General features: G+C 47.0%; 1 protein-coding gene across 2 annotated transcripts in view; it reads right to left on the bottom strand.

Annotated features, from left to right (window-relative positions):
- Nucleotides 1-19989, bottom strand: part of STK10 (serine/threonine kinase 10) — a 152374-nt gene that overhangs the window by 80115 nt on the left and 52270 nt on the right. For both annotated transcript variants that reach the window (XM_025388215.1, XM_025388216.1), the window contains exon 3: nt 7355-7403. In XM_025388215.1, coding sequence (XP_025244000.1) covers nt 7355-7403 — 49 coding nt within the window. The remainder of the gene's footprint in view (nt 1-7354; nt 7404-19989) is intronic.

Raw genomic sequence — 19989 nt, forward strand, 5'->3', positions numbered from 1 at the left:
TCCCTCCTTCCTTCCCTCCTTCCCTCCCTCCCTCCTTCCTTCTTTCTCTCCTTCCCTCCCTCCTTCCTTCCTTCCCTCCTTCCTTCCCTCCTTCCCTCCCTCCCTCCTTCCTTCTTTCTCTCCTTCCCTCCCTCCTTCCTTCCCTCCCTCCTTCCTTCCTTCCCTCCTTCCCTCCCTCCTTCCTTCCCTCCTTCCTCCCTCCCTCCTTCCTTCCCTCCTTCCCTCCCTCCCTCCTTCCTTCCTTCCCTCCTTCCCTCCCTCCTTCCTTCCCTCCCTCCTTCCTTCCCTCCTTCCCGCCCTCCTTCCTTCCCTCCTTCCCTCCCTCCTTCCTTCCCTCCTTCCCTCCCTCCTTCCTTCCCTCCTTCCTTCCTTCCCTCCCTCCTTCCTTCCCTCCCTCCTTCCTTCCCTCCCTCCTTCCTTCCTTCTCTCCTTCCCTCCCTCCTTCCTTCCCTCCTTCCTTTCCTCCTTCCCTCCCTCCTTCCTTCCCTCCTCCCTTCCCTCCTTCCTTCCTCCCTCCTTTCTCTCTTTCTCTCTCTTTCTCCCTCCCTCCTTCCCTCCCTCTCTCCCTCTCTCTTTCTGTCTTTCTCTCTCTCTCTCTCTTTCTTTCTTTCTTTCTCAAGTCTTGCTGTGTTGCCTAGGCTGGAGTGCAGTAGCATGACCTTGGCTCACTACAACCTCCACCTCCTGGGTTCAAGCGATTCTCCTGCCTCAGCCGCCCTAGTAGCTGGGATGACAGGCATGTGCCACTATGCCGGGCTAATTTTTTTGTATTATTGGTAGAGACGGGGTTTCACCATGTTGGCCAGGTTGATTTTGAACTCCTGACCTCAGGTGATCTACCCACCTCGGCCTCCCAAAGTGCTGGGATTACAGGCGTGAGCCACTGTGCCCAGCCTAATTTTGTTTTGTTTGTTTGAGATGGGGTCCCACTCTGTTGCCCAGGCTGGAGTGCAGTGGATCATGGCCCACTGCAGCCTCGACCTCCCAGGCTCAAGCAATCTTCCGACCTCAGCCTCCTGAGTAGCTGGAACCACAGGTGTGTGCCACCGCACTCAGCTAGTTTATAAAAAAATTTTTTTGGCTGGGCGTGGTGGCTCACGCCTGTAATCCCAGTACTTTGGGAGGCCGAGGCAGGAGGATCACCTGAGATTGGGAGTTCAAGACCAGCCTGACCAACATGGAGAAACCCCGTCTCCACTAAAAATACAAAATTAGCCAGGTGTGGTGGCACGTGCCTGTAATCCCAGCTACTTGGGAGGCTGAGGCAGAAGAATCGATTGAATCCAGGAGGCGGAGGTTGCAGTGAGCCGAGATTGCGCCATTGCACAATTGTTGCCTGGGCAACAAGAGCGAAACTCTGTCTCAAAATAAATAAATAAATAATTTTTTGTTTTGTGGAGACAGAGTCTCACTACATTGTCCAAGCTGGTAGTCTTGGACTTCTAGCCGCAAGCAATCTCCTACCTTGGTTTCCCAAAGTGCTGGGATTACAGGCATGTGCCACTATGCCTAGCTAATGCTTTTTTTTTTTTTTTTTTTTTTTTTTGAGATGGAGTCTCTGTCACCCAGGCTGGAATTCAGTGGCATGATCTTGGCTCACTGCAACCTCTGCCACCTGGGTTCAAATGATTCTCCTGCCTCAGCCTCCCGAGTAGCTGGGATTACAGGGACCTGCCGCCGTACCCAGCTAATTTTTGTATTTTTAGTACAGATGGGCTTTCACTGTCTTGGCCAGGCTGGTCTTGAACTCCTGACCTCATGATCCACCCGCCGCAGCCTCCCAAAGTGCTGGCATTACAGGCGTGACCCACCATGCCCAGCCTGAAACACTTTTTAAAGTCAGAATTATTGAGGTATAATTTACATATGGAAAAAATTCACTTTTTTAAAGGTATACAGTTTTATAAATTTTGACAAACATATTCAGTCATGGAACCCCCATCACAATTTAGATACAAAATCCATCCATCATCCTCCAAGTTTCCCCTGTGACCTTTGTAGCAAACTCTTCCCGTTTCCAGTCCCTATGTAATCACTAATTTGTTTTCTATGCCTATGGCCTTGACTTTTTCTAAAGTGTCATATAATTGGAATCATACAATATGCAGCCTTTTGAGTCCAATACATTTTTTTTTTTTTTTTTTTTTTGAGACGGAGTCTCGCTCTGTCGCCAAGGCTGGAGTGCAGTGGCCGGATCTCGGCTCACTGCAAGCTCTGCCTCCCGGGTTCCCGCCATTCTCCTGCCTCAGCCTCCCGAGTAGCTGGGACTACAGGCGCCCGCCACCTCGCCCGGCTAGTTTTTTGTATTTTTTTAGTAGAGACGGGGTTTCACCGTGTTAGCCAGGATGGTCTTGATCTCCTGACCTTGTGATCCACCCGTCTCGGCCTCCCAAAGTGCTGGGATTACAGGCTTGAGCCACCGCGCCCGGCCCCAATACATTTTTAGAAACAGTTTTTAATTACACAGCAATGCATGAATACCTTCTCCTTATTAAAGAAACTACAACACTGCAAAGTCCCCTTTGACACCACATCTAATCCTAGCCTCTCCTCCTTTCCACGATAAGAGGGTGGAGACCCAAGATGTTTAGTAGCCAGCAAGGCATGGCCAACCATATCCATTCCAATCAGAAGAGGCCCTGGGTGTTACACAGAATGGCCCCACGGTGACATACCACGTGGGCATTCTCTCCCTCTCACAAAAGGGCCAGTCCTGTGCCCCAAAGCCTCCAAAAAGAGGAACCTGGAATGGACATCAGGGAATGGACCCCTGGGCCCCAAGCTCAGGCCAGTAATGCTTCCCCGCCATGCAGGGCAAAGGGGAGATGGATGGAGGAGCAGAAAGCCCCTCTAAGCAGGGCAGGCATCTGCAGGAAAGTCAACTCTAAACACACAGCTGCAACGAGGACCTGGCTCTGAACCTGTCGGCTGTTCCCATTTCAGCTTCTCTTCATACATCACGATTTCCAAAATGTTCCTTTAACTGCTGCCACCAACATGGGGAAAGCTGCCTAGGGCTGGAGCAGTCAGGGCCACGAGGAGAACTGGAACGGGAGCCAGAGCAGGGTTTATCTGCTGGCTGAGCTGTAGTCTACGGTCACGCCCCAGCTGTGAATGAGGTCGAGGACACAGTACACTTCAATGCCTTTTCCATCTCTGATACTCCCCTCCAGCTAAGCTCATTCAGTTAAGCTGCATACCAGGGGACACAGAGGGTGGTAGCTGGCTTCCATTTCCCCCTTCTTTTTTTGGTGTCAGAACATATGGCTACCCAGCTAAAAAAACCACATTCCCCAGCCTCCATTCCAGCTGTGTGTGATATGCTACAGCCAATGAGACATAAATCAAGGTGTCACGTGGAGCTTTTCTGAAGTCTCTTTAAAAGAGTCTTCAGTGTGGGGTAGGGATAGGTGGTTATTCTACCCTCTTGTCTTCCATCCTGCTGCTTGGAATTCAGATGTGATGGCTGGAGCTCCCACGCCATCTTGTCATCCAGGGCAGAAAACCAGCATGAGAATGGGGCTAACACAGAGGATAGGGGGCCAAGAGTTGGATAAAGAAATCAAGTCCATATCATAACTATTTATTATTATTATTTTTATTTTTTTTTTTTGAGGCAGGGTCTCACTCTGTCACCTGGGCTAGAGTGCACTGGCATGATCTTAGTTCACTGCAACCTCTGCTTCCTGGGCTCAAGCAATCCTCCAGCCTCAGCCTCCCAAGTAGCTGGGCTTACAGGCGCAAACCACTAATGCCCAGCTCATTTTTGTATTTTTTGTAGAGACGGGGTTTTGCCCTGTTGCCCAGGCTGGTCTCAAACTCCTGAGCTCAAAGTGATCCACCTGCCTCGGCCTGCCAAAGTGCTAGGATTACAGGTGTGAGCCACCACACTCCACCCCTTATTATAACTCTTTAAAACTCCTGGAACAAGCTGTGCCTGAAGCTAGCCATCCTTGAAGTCTTCAGTTATTTGTGCAAATAAATTCCACCTCCCACATCCCCCACCTTTCCCCCACCTAAACAAGTTTGGAGTATTTTGGCTCCTTATAACCTAAAGTCTCAATTCATACCAGATTATCACTTTTATACTGTTAGATTCTATCTCCCAAATGATAATCTTCAAAGGCAGTGCCTGCCTGCTGAGAGAAGGCACACCCAAGAGCCATATAGCATGTGCCACGTATCCTCCCCCATACTGTTGTCTACCTGGGAACTTGATGGGGCAGTAAGTGGCGCTGTAACGAAGGCTTGTGGGTCCTACATTTCCTTTTTTTTTGAGACAGAGTCTCGCTCTGTCCCCCAGGCTGTAGTGCAGTGGCGCAATCTCTGCTCACTGCAAGCACCGCCTCCCAGGTTCACGCCATTCTCCTGCTTCAGCCTCCTGAGTAGCTGGGACTACAGGTGCCCACCACCACTCCCGGCTATTTTTTTGTATTTTTAGTAGAGACAAGGTTTCACTGTGTTAGCCAGGATGGTCTTGATCTCCTGACCTCGTGATCCACCCACCTCGGCCTTCCAAAGTGCTGGGATTACAGGCGTGAGGCACCGCGCGAGCCCCTGTGGGTCCAACATTTCTACAGCCCGGGATGGGGATGGACTACTGTAAATTTCACACATTCCTGACATGGGTTTGGATCATAATCCTAAAAGACATAATCTCAAATACCATAATCCCAAATGTTGAAATCCCCAAAGATCAAAATCCCTAAAGTCTAAAATCCTAAAAATCTCAATCACAGGATAGTCGTATCCTGTTAGGCCAACTCTTACGAACGGTCTCCGTGCAACTGCCCATAATCTCTCCCTGCAATACACTTGGTCCTATGTTAAATTTGAAAAAACTAAATGGTCTTTAGCATATATAAATAAACATACGTCTATATTTCCCCACTGTTTTAAATAGTCAGCATTACTTTTTGCAATTCACTATGCTATGTATTTCATCTTCACATCATTTTCGATGCTGCAGGTATAAATGGTGTAGAGACTTGGAGAGAGTTCTAATTCCTTTTATGCGTTTGTTGCCAATTTGACTCTCTGAAAGTGTATTATCTCGGCATTGCCGGTGTGTAAGCATTGTGCATGTATGTAAAAATGTTGAAAGTTCCTCAGTGAATATAGGGATGTCCTTTTGGTACATCTGCATTTGTGAAAGATAAACTTTCTCCAGATTCCGGCTCTTTCGGCATCTGCATATGCCCTAGTGAGCCGCTGAGGGTTTTGGTCGATCTCACCAACAGGCTTCGGTTGTTCATTACAGTATTTCAGACAACAGCTATAAAGCTGTGTGTCCACAATCACCAACCCTGGTGATATGCATTTATACATTTCCCTTTTTGACCTATTTCTTTATGGGTGCGGGTCATCTGCTCATCATTCTTTTTCTTTGAGATGGAGTCTCGCTCTGTCACCCCGGCTGGAGTGCAGTGGCATCATCTCGGCTCACTGCAACCTTTACCTCCTGGGTTCAAGTGATTCTCTTGCCTCAGCCTCCCAAGTAACTGAGATTACAGGCGCCTGCCACCACGCCCATCTAATTTTCATATATTTAGTAGAGATGGGGTTTTGCCACGTTGGCCAGGCTGGTCTCAAACTTGTGGCCTCAGGTGATCTGCCCACCTCGGCCTCCCAAAGTGCTGGGACTACAGGCGTGAGCCACCGCACCTGGCCAGTCTGTTCATAACTGTTACACCTGTGCAACCATCCTTGGTATAGCTGTTTATGCATGCAAAATATGTACGTTATTACTGACTATTTGACAGTGTAAAGTGGCCTGTGAAGCACCTTCATGTTTTTATGTTTCTCAAATTCCCCTTTAAAATATAAATAAATACCAAGAATCAAAAAAAAAGTTTTTTAGAATTATATTTTTGGGATTTTGATCTTTCAGGATTGTACTTGACAGGATTTGAGACTTTGGGCATTTTGCTCTTTTGGGATTTCAACATTCAGGTTTATGGCACTGAAGACTGTGTCAGGATTACGATTGGCTCCCTCCTGAGGTAAACTCAGGGAAAATACCTTGAATGGTATGACATTACACTGAGCACCTCTCCTCTTCTGGGCCATCCCAGAATCCTTGACATGTCACTCAACCTTCCAGGCCTCTCCTCAGCCTCTCTGCACTCCATGCAGGGTGGCATGAGCCGGGGATGTTGTGGGACGGGCCATGGTTAGGAGTGGGTCAGCCAGACCTGGGTTCACAGCTCTGCTGTGTGATCTGGGTGAGTCCCTTAACCTTTCAAGTGTCAGCCCAATCAAAAATAAATGTGATACTTACCTGTCATTCCAGCACTTTGGGAGGCCGAGGTGGGTGGATCACCCGAGGTCAGGAGTTCGAGACCAGTCTGGCCAACATGGTGAAACCCCATCACTACTAACATACAAAAATTAGCTGGGCGTGGTGGTAGCCACTTATAGTCACAGCTACTTGAGAGGCTGGGGCAGGAGAATCACCTGAACCTGGGAGGTGGAGATTATAGTGAGCTGAGATTGCGCCACCGCACTCCAGCCTGGGCAAGAGAACGAGACTCCATCTCAAAATAAATAAATAAATAAATAAAATACTCTTCCTGATTTTATACCTGAGGATTAGAGGAGGACCACATATGGGAACGTGGCTACCACACTCTCTGGCATATAGTGACTATTCACAAAGGAATGGCCACTACTAACATTTCACTGTGGTCATCGTCATTGTTACTGCTCAAGCTTGCCCAGGACATTGAGACCTGACACTGTCCCCACAGAGCATTTACTGAATGTGCGGGTATCCCCACTTTTCAACAACCTTCCATGGGTATCTCGGTTTCACCTCTTGAGAGTGCTGTGGGGTCCAGCAAAGAAGGCATCACACCCATCTTAGGTCAAGAGGCCTCAAGAGGGAGAGTGGCCAGTTCAAGGACACACGGCTTCTGGAATAGGGAGTGACGGTCTTCCAGCGAATGTCCTGCATTCTCTTCAAGAACCCAAACCCCCGTCTCTACTAAAAATACAAAAACAAGCTGTGTGTGGTGGCACACACCTGTAATCCCAGGCTACTTGGGAGGCTGAGGCAGGAGAGTCATTTGAACCCAGGAGGCAGGGGCTGCAGTGAGTGAGCTGAGATCGCACCACTGCACTCCAGCTTGGGCAGCAGAGCAAGACTCTGTCTCAAAAAAAGAAAGAAAAAAAAGAACCCAAACCCTGCTCCTAAAAGCAGACAAAGCAGAGAGGTGCTCAAAGAGGCCATGGGAACTGATGGAGTGGGAGAATGGAGGTCCCAGTTCCCTAGACAGAGCCGTCCACCAGTCAGGCTCAGGACTCCAAACGTGTGGTCTGGTCCCGGCAATGCAATGAATCAAGTAAGACTCACCCAGCATGATGGCGTCCACGGCTCCCCCTGGACAGAACTCAATCATGATCTGCAGAAAACACAGGGCAAAGTGACAATGAGTGGGGCTGCCTAGCCGTTGAGATGGAACCCCACAAGGCACAGCGAGGCAGGGTCCAATATGCCCAATGCCTGGGTGCCCCTGCTCCTCAGCCCCTCCTGCTCCTGCCTTGGGAACCCGTCCCCCTGCCCCAGTGGGCCTCAACCCTCACAGGAGGCTCTGACACCCAGAGGAGTTGCTTGAGTGCTTCATTTTCTGAAGAAGGAAAACTAAGTTGCTTTGAAGACCCGAAGCTTCAGCAAACGGTCTCTTCAGCCAAGCCCACACCCTCCCTCCTCGCTCCCACCTGTGCGCCTGGTGCCCACCTGCCAGCTGCCCTGTTTCCTGTGCTCCACAGCCAAGAACCTCAGGACGCCTTCCCCCCGGCCAAGCTGGCCACGTCCTCTCAGAATCCCAGCGCCTGTCTCAGGCTCCCTCCATCTTCCAGAGCCCTGGACCTTGCTGGCGCAGAACACCAGGGCCTCGAAGATCAGCTCAGATGGAGAAACTGAGGCCAAGAAAGGGGATGTAACTGACCAAGGCCATAGAGATTGTTCCTGGACTGGAAGCAGAGCTCCAAACCCTCAGGTCATTCATTCATTCATCATACACTGACAGGCTGCAGGCCCTGGGAGAACAGCCAGGTCCAGGCCCTCAAGGGGCTCCCAGCTTAGTGGAGGGACAGAAAGGACGATTACAGTAGAAAGGCTCTTCCAGCCCTGGTTCACTCCCATTCTCACTCTTTCTGGCCCACTCTGGGCTCTTTGCATAGATGCTTTTGCTTTTTCTTTTCGCTTTCTTTCTCTCTCTCTCTCTTTTTTTTTTTTTTTAGACAGAGTCTCGCTCTTGTCGCCCAGGCTAGCATGCAATGGTGCAATCTTGGCTCTGCCTCTTAGGTTCCAGTGATTCTCCTGCCTCAGCCTCCTGAGTAGCTGGGATTAAAGGCATCTGCCACCACACCTGGCTAATATTTGTATTTTTAGTTGAGATGAGGTTTCACCATGTTGGCCAGGCTGGTCTCGAACATCTGACCGCAGGTGATCTGCCCACCCTGGCCTCCCAAAGTGCTGGGATTACAAGTGTGAGCCACCCTGCCTGACCTCTTTTTTCTTAAAGTAGGGCTACAGGTGGTTGAGGAAGGGGGATGGCGTCACAAACTTCAGGACAGGCAGAATCACCTCTGAGCTTCCAGCTCCTGGCCCCTGCTTGTTGTGAAGTTCCTTCAACCCAGCTTAGCAGAGGCCCCGGAGAGTGGGGCAGTCCAGAAGACCCATGCTCTCTCTAAACAGGAAAGAAACCCTCAGCCATGGTCCAGCTGGACCAGAGACTGCTCTCCAGCCAGAGGAGGGTGGAGCAGACTCAGGAATCTGATGAGGCCTCCAGTTTGTGGCTTACCTTCCAGGGGCCTCCTGGCAATGTAAATATGACCCTGAGGTCATGTGGGTCCTATGAGGATGTGGTGATGTGTGGCTTTTGGGCCAGCCACGGCTGGGCCCATGGCCCAGGTCCACCACTCACTAGTGTGGCCGTGGACAGGTCACTTCAATCCTCTGAGACTGTGTCCTCAGCTGGAAAATGGGGCTGCTGATGCCGCTGCTCTGAACTGGGACCCCACCACCGGGCTACACTAGGGGTATAAGCCGGGCTGGGATGCAAGAAACCACAGTAGATGAAACAGGGGACTTCAACATGGGCCAAGGATACTAGAGATACTAGGTTCCAGGGGTAGCAACCATTCCAGGCCCTGCCAGGCTAGCCACATGCTGTGGAGGGCTGCATGCCATGGCAGAGAGCTGTGGAAGGCGGCACGGCCCACTTCCACGCCACTGCCTGCTGAGGAGGACGGAGGCTTTCTGGGTCACTCTGGTCCTGCCTGGTCATGAACGGGCCTGAACTCAGCTTCCCCAAGACTTCTCTCTAACACTACAGTGACCTGTCAGCCTTGAATAAAGTCATCAGAAATGGATCCATGCATGCATGCTGATCCTGAATGCCAAGGAAGTGGTACTTCCTCCATCCGCTTGTTCACTCATTCATTCGTCCATTCATTTGTTCACTCTTACCCAACCACCATCCAACCAGCTTGTTCCCAGAGGCAAGGGAACAGACAGAGGTGACTTGGAAACAGGAAGGCAATGACCTTCTGAAGCACAGCGTATCATTCTGCCTTGTAGTAATTCTCAGCTCCACAAAAGAGGAAGAAAAATTCTACTAACTGCTAGAAAAAAACCAAGTCACAAGAGGTGATGATGGAGAAGAGGCAAAACTTAGTCACCATGCAAGGCCACCTACTAGCTGGGCGGCCTGTGAGATGGGGATGATACACCCTAACCCTCATGGGAATGATAAGCTCATCCAGGCCTTGCCAGGTGCCTGGTTCCAGGTTGGGACTCAGTTGTGTGAGCTGTCACTATGATTCTTTCTTTGAGTTCATGGGTCTGTTTTTCTCATTTATTTTTGTTTGGTTTTGAGGCGCCATGAAAGCCATCCTCTCCCCTCTCACCCAGAAACGTTCCTGTGCCATTCTATTGAATCCTTGCATATCCTGAAGTTCCATCACCAAGCCCTGGTTGGGAACCCCTGCTTAGCTTCCCTAACACCTACCACCTGTATGGCCTTGGACAACTTCCAATCCTCTCTGTAAAATGGACTAATATTACGTGGCTCTCGGATTTACTGTAAGGAACAGATGAGGTGGTACTTATAAAGACCCAGTCCTAGGCTGGGGGCAGTGGCTCACTCCTGTAATCCCAGCACATTGGGAAGCCGAGGCAGGCAGAACACCTGAGGTCGCGAGTTTGAGACCAGCCTGGCCAACATGGTGAAACCCCGTCTCTACTAAAAATACAAAAAGTAGCCAGGCATGGTGGCAGGTGCCTGTAATCCCAGCTACTCAGGAGGCTGAGGCAGGAAAATCATTTGAACCCAGGAGGCGGAGGGTGGAGGTTGCAGCGAGCCAAGATCACACCACTGCATTCCAGTCTGGGTGACAGAGTGCGACTCTGTCTCAAAAAAAAAGACCCAGTCCTAATACACCGTGGATATGTAACCAGGTCAGACACTTCCCCCTTCTCCAACAAGGTGCCAACACAAAGGAAAATGTTGTAAACTTGGGGTCGAGTCCTGGTGTGCCACTTAATTGACTATGTGACCCTGGATAAGTCAATCTCCCTGCCCCATCTGTAAAATGGCCTAATAATCTCTTGCCTCCAACTTCATTGAGAAAGTTAAAATGAGATTCCTTACATGAGAGAACAGCATGAAAGCCACACAGTTAATATGTGTTTGTTAAATCTCTAACAAATGAAATCACCAGAAAGTTTCATGCTTAGAACATGTTACTTAGGCTTCCTACAAAACTATGCCTTCCTCTCAGTCTGATTCCCAGGGAAAACAAAATAAAACAAAGAAATGCTTTCCCAGAACTACAATTTATTTATGTATTTATTTTTGAGAACTAAAATTTATGGACATGCCATCAGCTGTTTTTTTTTTTTTGAGACGGAGTCTTGCTCTGTCTCCCAGTCTGGAGCATAGTGGCACTATCTCGGCTCACTGCAAGCTCCGCCTCCCAGGTTCATGCCATTCTCCTGCCTCAGTCTCCCGAGTAGCTGGGACCACAGGCATCCGCCACCACGCCCGGCTAATTTTTTGTATTTTTAGTAGAGATGGGGTTTCACCATGTTAGCCAGGATGGTCTCGATCTCCTGACCTCGCAATCCGCCCACCTCGGCCTCCCAAAGTGCTGGGATTCCAGGCGTGAGCCACGCACCCGGCCGCCATCAGCTGTTCTTAAAGAGTCAGTATGAGAAGTGACAAAACCTAGGCAGTTCCTGCATCTTTCAGTGAAACTGTCCCTTACACAACACTCTTACACAAGGTCCCTATGCCCTCTCCAGAGGTCAGCATTAGGAAAGCTCATGCATTCTGACAACCTGGCTTGCTTCCTCTTCTGCAGTTCAAGAGCTCCACAACCCCTTGAGTTTCCCTTTTATTTATTTATTTATTTTTTTGCCTTGGCTGCTAGGAAGCTCTGGGTGAAGTTCCTCAGCCTTGGTTTGACTCCCAGGTCTTACTTGCTTTTTTTAGTATCTGGGTCTTAACATTTTTACCTTCTTATCAGTGGCTGGAGGACTACAGGGGACTGGTATTATAAACTTGTCTGGGTTTTTTGCAGAAATACATGGGATTTAATTAATAAAACAATAGTCTCAATAGTAACCGATAAAATAATAGTTGAATGTGTCTCCCAGAAGGCACGTGTTGGAAACTGAATCCCCAGTGTTGGGAGGTGGGGCCAACAGTAATGGGAGGTGTTTAGATCATGAGGGCTCCACCCTCATGAATGAATTAGTGCTGATTATAAAAGGGCTAGAGGCGGCCGGGCACTGTGGCTCACGCCTGTAATCCCAGCACTTTGGGAGGTCGAGGCGGGTGAATCACAAGGTCAGGAGATTGAGACCACCCTGGCTAACACGGTGAAACCCCATTTCTACTAAAAATACAAAAAATTAGCCTGGCATGGTGGCAGGCACCTGTAGTCCCAGCTACTTGGGAGGCTGAGGCAGGAGACTGGCGTGAACCCAGGAGGCAGAGCCTGCAGTGAGCCGAGATCGGCACCACAGCACTCCAGCCTGGGCGACAGAGCGGGTGCAGAGGGATGACAGGCTGGAGTGCAATAGCACGATCTCGGCTCACTGCAAGCTCCACTTCCCGAGTTCACACCATTCTCCTGCCTCAGCCTCCCGAGTAGCTGGGACTACAGGCGCCGGCCACCAGGCCCAGCTAATTTTTTTTGTATTTTTAGTAGAGACGGGGTTTCACCATGTCAGCCAGGATGGTCTCGATCTCCTGATCCGCCCGCCTCAGCCTACCAAAGTGCTGGGATTACAGGTGTGAGCCACCGCACCTGGCTTAGTTGTTTTTTTGTTTTTTGTTTGTTTTTAATGGAAAGAACTGGCCTAGAATAACCTACTACAGATATATCTATTCTTCTGATGAAGGTCCCAGTGGTCCAGCCCCCTGCTTCCTGGATAAAGGGAGGCTCCTCAGGATTCAAAGCTAAAGGCCTCTAAGCCCTCACCAAGTCCAAAGTGAATGAAGCCCGCTCCAGTGCCAAGGACTGATTCCTTGAACCTGTCAAGGGCATAGGCAGCCTATATTTGCAGGTGGCTCAGGGTTTTCCCAGGACCTGAAGAACTGAGGTTTGTGGTCAGTTTAGTGCACTGGTAAGTATCAACTGAGTGTCTACCAGGGGCTCTACTTTGCTAGGCAACAGCAGGGACCACAAAAGTAGTATGTGATCAACCAGCACTAGCTGAGCTCCTAGTGCATGGCAAGCCTGGGGACTGAGGACCCAGGAGAATCAAACAGGTCCCTGCTCCAAGATCACCAGCTGAGAGAGATGTAGGATGAGTGGTGCAGGCACATGGTGACTGTGTAACCCAGCAGCCTGTGGACACAGTCATTAACCTGCCTTAGAGCTATCCCAGAGGAAGCAGATATCCAGGCTGAGTTTTAAAGGGTGAATTTACCACACGGGGAAGGGTAAAAGCATTCCTGGCAGAAGACAGAAGCAGAGGTGGGACAGCACGGAAAAGCGTGGAAGGGGGTAATGATGGAGCATTCCATGGGGTTCCAAAGGATGGGAATCCAGCAGGCTGGAGGTCAACTAGAACTAGAACTTGAACATCTCAAAGTGTGAACCTAATCTGGAGAGCTGTGTGTGTGTGTGTGTGTGTGTGTGTCTGAGGAGATACACCAAAGGGTTTAAGCAAGGGGTGTTGTAGACAGGCTTTTGCTTCAGAAAGATCCCCCTGGATGCATTATTAAAGAAAGAAAAAACAGTGGGTTTGGGACAAACAGCAAAGAGGCCATTTCATGAGTCCTGGTGTTCTGGGCACCATGGCTACCTCCCCCTCCACATACAGCATTTCTTCCTTCCCCTTTGTGAAACAGCCATGAGAACTGGGTAGGACTTACCCATCCCCTGCAAGGGAGGGGTAGAAGCAGGGTACTAAGCCAGTCAGAAAAATTTTCTGCCTCTTGCCCTGATTCAGGGCTGGTGTCATCAGAGCTAAGCTGCTGAATTGTGCTTGCTGGTGTAGAATGCCATGTCATCTCACTCTGGAGCTAATCAGGAAGCACACTGCTCTGATGGTTGCAGGAAGCCACGCTGCAACCACAAGAGAAGTGGGTGTGAAGACAAAGCTAATACACAGAGGAAGACAGAGAATCACAGGAAAATGGAGAACAAGCCTGCTCCCTACTGACTTTTTAGGCAGAATATGCAAACGAATTAATTTCTGCAGTTGTTCAGTAGGTTAGTTTAAGGTTTGCTGTCACTTGTTACCAGAAGTACCTGATCCCACACTTGGCAGGAGATGATGAGTAATCACATTCTCCAGGAGGCAGACTCCAGGTTGTACCAGCTGAAAATGCGACACCAGTGGCTCTCGAACTTGAACGTTCAGCAGACTGCTTGTTAAAACAGATCACTGGGTCCCACCCTACAGCTTCTGATTCAGTGGGTCTGAAGTAAGGTCCAAGAATCTGGTTTCTAACAAGTGCTCAGATGCTGCTGCTGTTGCTGGACCCCTGGTCACATTTTGATAACTACTGCTTAATGGGAATTTATATGAGCAAGAGGCCTGGACCCTGGGACCACATCTCTCCTCCCCTTAACAAAATACACTGTAAGACGGTAGAGAAGCTTGGGGGCAAACTGGCAGAAGTACTGTCTCTTTTATGCTCCTTGTTATCCTAAATTTCATCATCAGTGTTCCTTTTTCTCTTGCCTCAAACCACAGAGCAAGAGGCTTCAGTAGGATGTATGATCATCCTCATCAGTCTTTACCAAGAGATGGTTTGAGAAGCCCTGAGTATTCACATAGAAGCTTTGGGAATCTTCATTATTAAAGACAGTACTGCAGTCTGTTCCAATGAGTGTGTTTTTAAAAATTATTTCCATACCCTCCCATCTTTAAATAAAAACTTTGAGGACCTCTAAATATGTGTCAAAGGGTATATGGGGGTTAGTAAAAGACCAGATGGATAAAAATGACACCAAAAGCACAAGCAACCAAAGAAAAAATAGATACACTGGACTCCATCAACATTAAGCATATTGTGCATCAAAGGACAATATCAAGAAAACAAAGGCTGGGTGCAATGGCTCACGCCTGTAATCTCAGCATTCTGGGAGGCTGAGGTGGGAGGATCACTTGAGCCCAGGAGTTTGAGACCAGCCTGGGCAACATAGGGAGACCTCATCTTTACCAAAAAAAAAAAAAAAAAAGGAAAAAAATTTTAATTAGCTGGGCATGGTGGCACACACCTGTGGTCCCAGATACTTGGGGGGCTGAGGTGGAAGGATTGTTTAAGCTTAGGAGGTCGAGAATGCAGTGTGCAATGACTGTGCCACTGCACTCCAGTCTGGGAGAACGAACAAGACTCTGTCTCAAAAAAAAAAAAAAAAAAAAAAAGAAAGAAAAAGAAAGCCATAAATGGAAAATATTTGCAAATCATATATCTGATAAAGGACCAGTATCCAGAATACATAAAGAACTCATAGCACTCAACAATAAAAGAGTAAATAACCCAATCTTAAAATAGGCAAAAGATTTGAATAGATGTTTTTCCAAAGATGTACAAATGGCCAATAAGCATACGAAAAGACGCTTAACATTACTAGTCATTAGGGAAACACTAATCAAAACCAAAATGAGATACCACTTCACACATGCTAGAATGCTTAGAATTAAAAACATGAACAACAAGGCCAGGCAAGGTGGCTCATGTCTGTAATCCCAGCACTTTGGGAGGCTGAGATGGGTGGATCACCTGAGGTCAGGAGTCTCTAATAAAAATACAAAAATTAGCTGTGGTGGCACACGCCTGTAGTCCCAGTTACTTGGGAGGCTGAGACAAAAGAATCATTTGAACCCAGGAGGCAGAGGTTGCAGTGAGCCAAGATCACGTCACTGAACTCCAGCTTGGGAGACAGAGCGAGACGCCATCTCAAAAAACAAAAGATAAACAACAGTAAGTGTTGGCAGGAATATGGAGAAATTGGAACCTTCATACGCTGATGGTGGTAATGTAAAATGTGCAGTCCAGGCACTTTGGGAAAGAGTCCAGCAGTTCCTCAATATGTTAAACGTAGCATTACCATTGATCCAAATGGCAATTCCCTCCTAGATACAGACTCAAAAGAATTTTTAAAATATGTTCATTAGCTGAACAGACTAAGATAAAAACTCAAATTATGGCCAGGCACGCTGGCTCACGCCTGTAATCCCAGCACTTTGGGAGGCCAAGGCAGGTGGATCACCTGAGGTCAGGCATTTGAGACCAGCCTGGCCAACATAGAGAAATCCTGTCTCTACTAAAAATACAAAAACTAGCCAGGCTTGGTGGCGCACGCCTGTAATCCCAGCTACTTGGGTGGCTGAGGCAGAAGAATCGCTTGAACCCACGAGGCAGGGGTTACAGTGAGCCGTGCTCACATCACTGCACTCCAGCCTAGGCAACAGAGTGAGACTCTGTCTCAAAAAATAAATAAATAAATAAACAAAAGAAAGAAAAAGAAAAAGAAAAAAACCCTCAAATTACTACAATCAGAAATGAAACAGGGGACATATTACTACTGATTTGACAGAAAGGACTATCAGAGAGTACTATGAACAACTGTATGACAACAAATTGGATAAACTAGATGACATAGAAAAATTCCTAGAAACACAACCTGGCAAGCCTGAATCATGAAGAAACAGAAGATCTGAACAGATGTAACTTCTAAGGAGACTGAACAGTAATTTAAAACCTCCAAACAGGCTGGGCGCGGTGGCTCATGCCTGTCATCCCAGCACTTTGGGAAGCCAAGGCGAGTGGATCACGTGAGGTCAGGAGTTCGAGACCAGCCTGGCCAACATGGTGAAACCCCATCTCTATTAAAAATACAAAAACTTAGCCGGGCGTAGTGGTGGGCACCTGCAGTCCCAGCTACTCGGGAGGCTGAGGCAGGAGAATGGCGTGAACTCAGGAGGCGGAGCTTGCAGAGAACCAAGATCGCCCCACTGTACTCCAGCCTGGGCGACAGAGCAATAAATAAATAAATAAAGTAAAGAAGTGAAAGAATAGCTATTCCATAGGCAGAGCATGGCATTCCAAAAAATAAGAGGAGGAACGTGCCCACCTAGGTACAATGCTTACTTATATAAAAGGTAATAAAAATCATGGAGGAGATGTGCTCTACTACAAGGGTTTGTGATAAAGGATTGCTAATCTTTGTGTAACTACTGTCTTTCACAAGAGCCTTTATTATTATCTTTATTTTTTTAAAATTATACTTTAAGTTATGGGATACATGTGCAGAACACGTAGGTTTGTTACGTAGGTATACATGCCATGGTGGTTTGCTGCACCCATCAACCCATCATCTACATTAGATATTTCTCCTAATGCTATCCCTCCCCTAGTCCCCCAACCCCCCAACAGGCCCCGGTGTGTGATGTTCCCCTCCCAATGTCCATGTGTTCTCACTGTTCATATATTATTATCTTTAAAGTGAGACTTATTTTAAAACTAGGAATGTTTTTGTTCTTAAGATATCAGGACATCAGGATACTTCCTGGGTCTGTTACATCCTGGGTCTGTTTCTGTTCCCTTAACCATAAACATCTTATGGCTAAGAATACCTAACCTCCTGAGAAAGTGATCCAGCAGGCCTCAGCCTCATTTTACCCAGCCCCTATTCAAGATGAAGTCACTCTGGTTTGAATGCCTCTATCATACTGATGCAAAGATACTCAACAAAACACTTGCAAATCATATTCAAATATTAAAAGAGAGATTACACCATGACCAAGGGGGATTTACTCCTGGAATGTAAGGATGGTTCAACACACAAAAACCTATCAACGTAATATACCACATTAACACGATGAAAGGAGATTTAAAAAAACCACATGATCATCTCAATTAAAGCAGAAAAAGCATTTGGCAAAGTTAAACACCACTTTATGAGAAATACTCAACAAACAAAATTGAAGAAAACAACCTCAACGTATACAAAGGTCTTATATTAAAAGGTTGTATACTGGGCCGGGTGCAGTGGCTCACACCTATAATCTCAGCACTTTGGGAGGCCGAGGCAGGCATATCACAAGGTCAGGAGATTGAGACCATCCTGGCTAACACGGTGAAACCCCATCTCTACTAAAAATAAAAAAAGAAAAAGAAAATTTAGTCAGGCATGGTGGCAGGCGCCTGTAGTCCCAGCTACTCAGGCTGAGGCAGGAGAATGGTGTGAATCCAGGAGGCGGAGCATGTAGTGAGGTAAGATCGCACCACTGCACTCCAGCCTGGGCAACAAAGTGAGACTCTGTCTCAAAAAAAAAAAAAAAGGCCATATATTAAAGGCCATATATTAAAAATGCACAGTTAACATCGCACTTAATGGTGAATGACTGAAAGCTTTTCCTACAAGATCAGCAACAAGGCAAAAATGCCCACGCTCACCACTCCTATACAACATAGCACTGGGAGTCCTAGCCAGTGCACTTAGGCAACAAAATGAAATAAAAGACATCTAAATTGGAAAGGAGAAATAAAATTATTATTATTTTTTTTAATTGAGATGGAATCTCACTCTGTCACCCAGGCCTGAGGGCGGTGGTACAATCTTGGCTCACTGCAACTTCGACCTCCCGGGTTCAAGCAGTTCTCCTGCTTCAGCCTCCCGAGGAGCTGGAATTACAGACATGCGTCACAATGCCTGGCTAATTTTTTTGTATTTTTAGTAGAGAGGGGGTTTCACCATATTGGCCAGGCTGGTCTCGAACTCCTGACCTTGTGATCCACCCGCCTTGGCCTCCCAAAGTGCTGGGATTACAGGCGTGAGCCACTGCGCCCAGCCAATAAAATTACTTCTGTTGGTATACAACATAATCTTATATGTTGAAAACGCTAAAGATTATGCAAAAAAGTTAGAATTAATAAACACCTTTAGTTGCAGGTATGAAATAAGCATACAAAAATCAATTGTGTTTCTACATACTAACAATGAATAAACAAAAAATTCAATTTACAACAGCATCAAAAAAATGAATATACTTAGGAATATGTATATAGTATTCCTAAAAACTTAAGAAGAAATAAACTTTAAAAAGGAGGCAAAAGTCCTATGCACTGAAAACTATAAATTGTTGCAAAAAAAAATTAAAGATTGGCCAGGCGCGGTGGCTCACACCTGTAATCCCAGCACTTTGGAGGCCAAGGCGGACGGATCAGGAGTTCAGGAGATCGAGACCATTCTGGCTAATACAGTAAAACCCCGTCCCTACTAAAAAAATACAAAAAATCAGCCAGACATGGTGGCGGGTGCCTGTAGTCCCAGCTACTCGGGAGGCTGAGGCAGGAGAATGGTGTGAACCTGGGAGGCGGAGCTTGCAGTGAGCCGAAATCATGCCCCTGCACCCCAGCCTAGGCGACAGAGCAAGACTCCATCTCAAAAAAAAAAAAAAAAAAAAAATTATGACACATATAAATGAAAGACATCCCAGGTTTATGGATTGAAGACTTAATATTGTTAAGATGTCAATACTACTCAACACGATCTACAGATGGAGTGTAATGCCTGTCAAATCCTGATGGCAGCCTTTACAGAAACAGAAAAATCTATCCTAAAATATTCATGGAATCTCAAGGGATCCTAAATAGCCAAAACAATTTTGAAAAAGAAAAACAAAGGTGGAGGTCGCACACTTCCAGATTTCAAAATGTACTACAATGCTACAGTAATCAATACAGTGTGGTATTGGCATAAAGACAGACATATCGATCAAGAGAACAGAATAGAGAGTCCAGAAATAAGGCTGGGCATAGTGGCTCACACTTGTAATCTCAGCACCTTGGGAGGCCAAGGTGAGAGGATTGCTTGAGCCCAGGAATTCAAGACCAGCCTGAATATAGTGAGACCCCATCTCTAAAAAAAAAAAAAAAAAAAAAGAGAGAGAGAGAGAGAGAAAGGGAGTTCAGAAATAAACCTTCACATACATAGTCAAATGGGTTTTGGCAAGGATGCCAACAAGACCAATCAATAAGGAAGGAACAGTCTTTTTGATAAATGGAGCTGGGAAAACTGGATATACATTAAAGAGAGAAAAGCTGGAGCCTTACCTTACCCCATACACAAAAATCAACTCAAAATGAATTAAAAAGTTAAGTGTTAAACTTAAGAAATTAAAGATGACACATATAAATGTGTCATAAAACTCCTGGAAGAAATCATAGGGGAAAAGCTTCATAACATCGATCTTGGCAATGATTTCATGGATATTACACCAAAAGCACAGGCAAAAACAACAACAACAACAACAACAACAAAAAACCCAAAAATAAACAAGTGGGACACATTAAACTAAAAAGTTCCGCACAGCAAAGGAAACAATCAGTAGAATGAAAAGGCAGCCTACAAAATGGGGAGAAATATTTGCAAACCATATATTTAACATGGGGTTAATCTCCAAAATACATAAGGAACTCCTACAACTCAACTGCAAAAAAACCCTAATAT

The sequence above is a fragment of the Theropithecus gelada genome, chromosome 6 (assembly GCF_003255815.1).
Source record: "Theropithecus gelada isolate Dixy chromosome 6, Tgel_1.0, whole genome shotgun sequence".
NCBI lineage: Eukaryota > Metazoa > Chordata > Mammalia > Primates > Cercopithecidae > Theropithecus > Theropithecus gelada.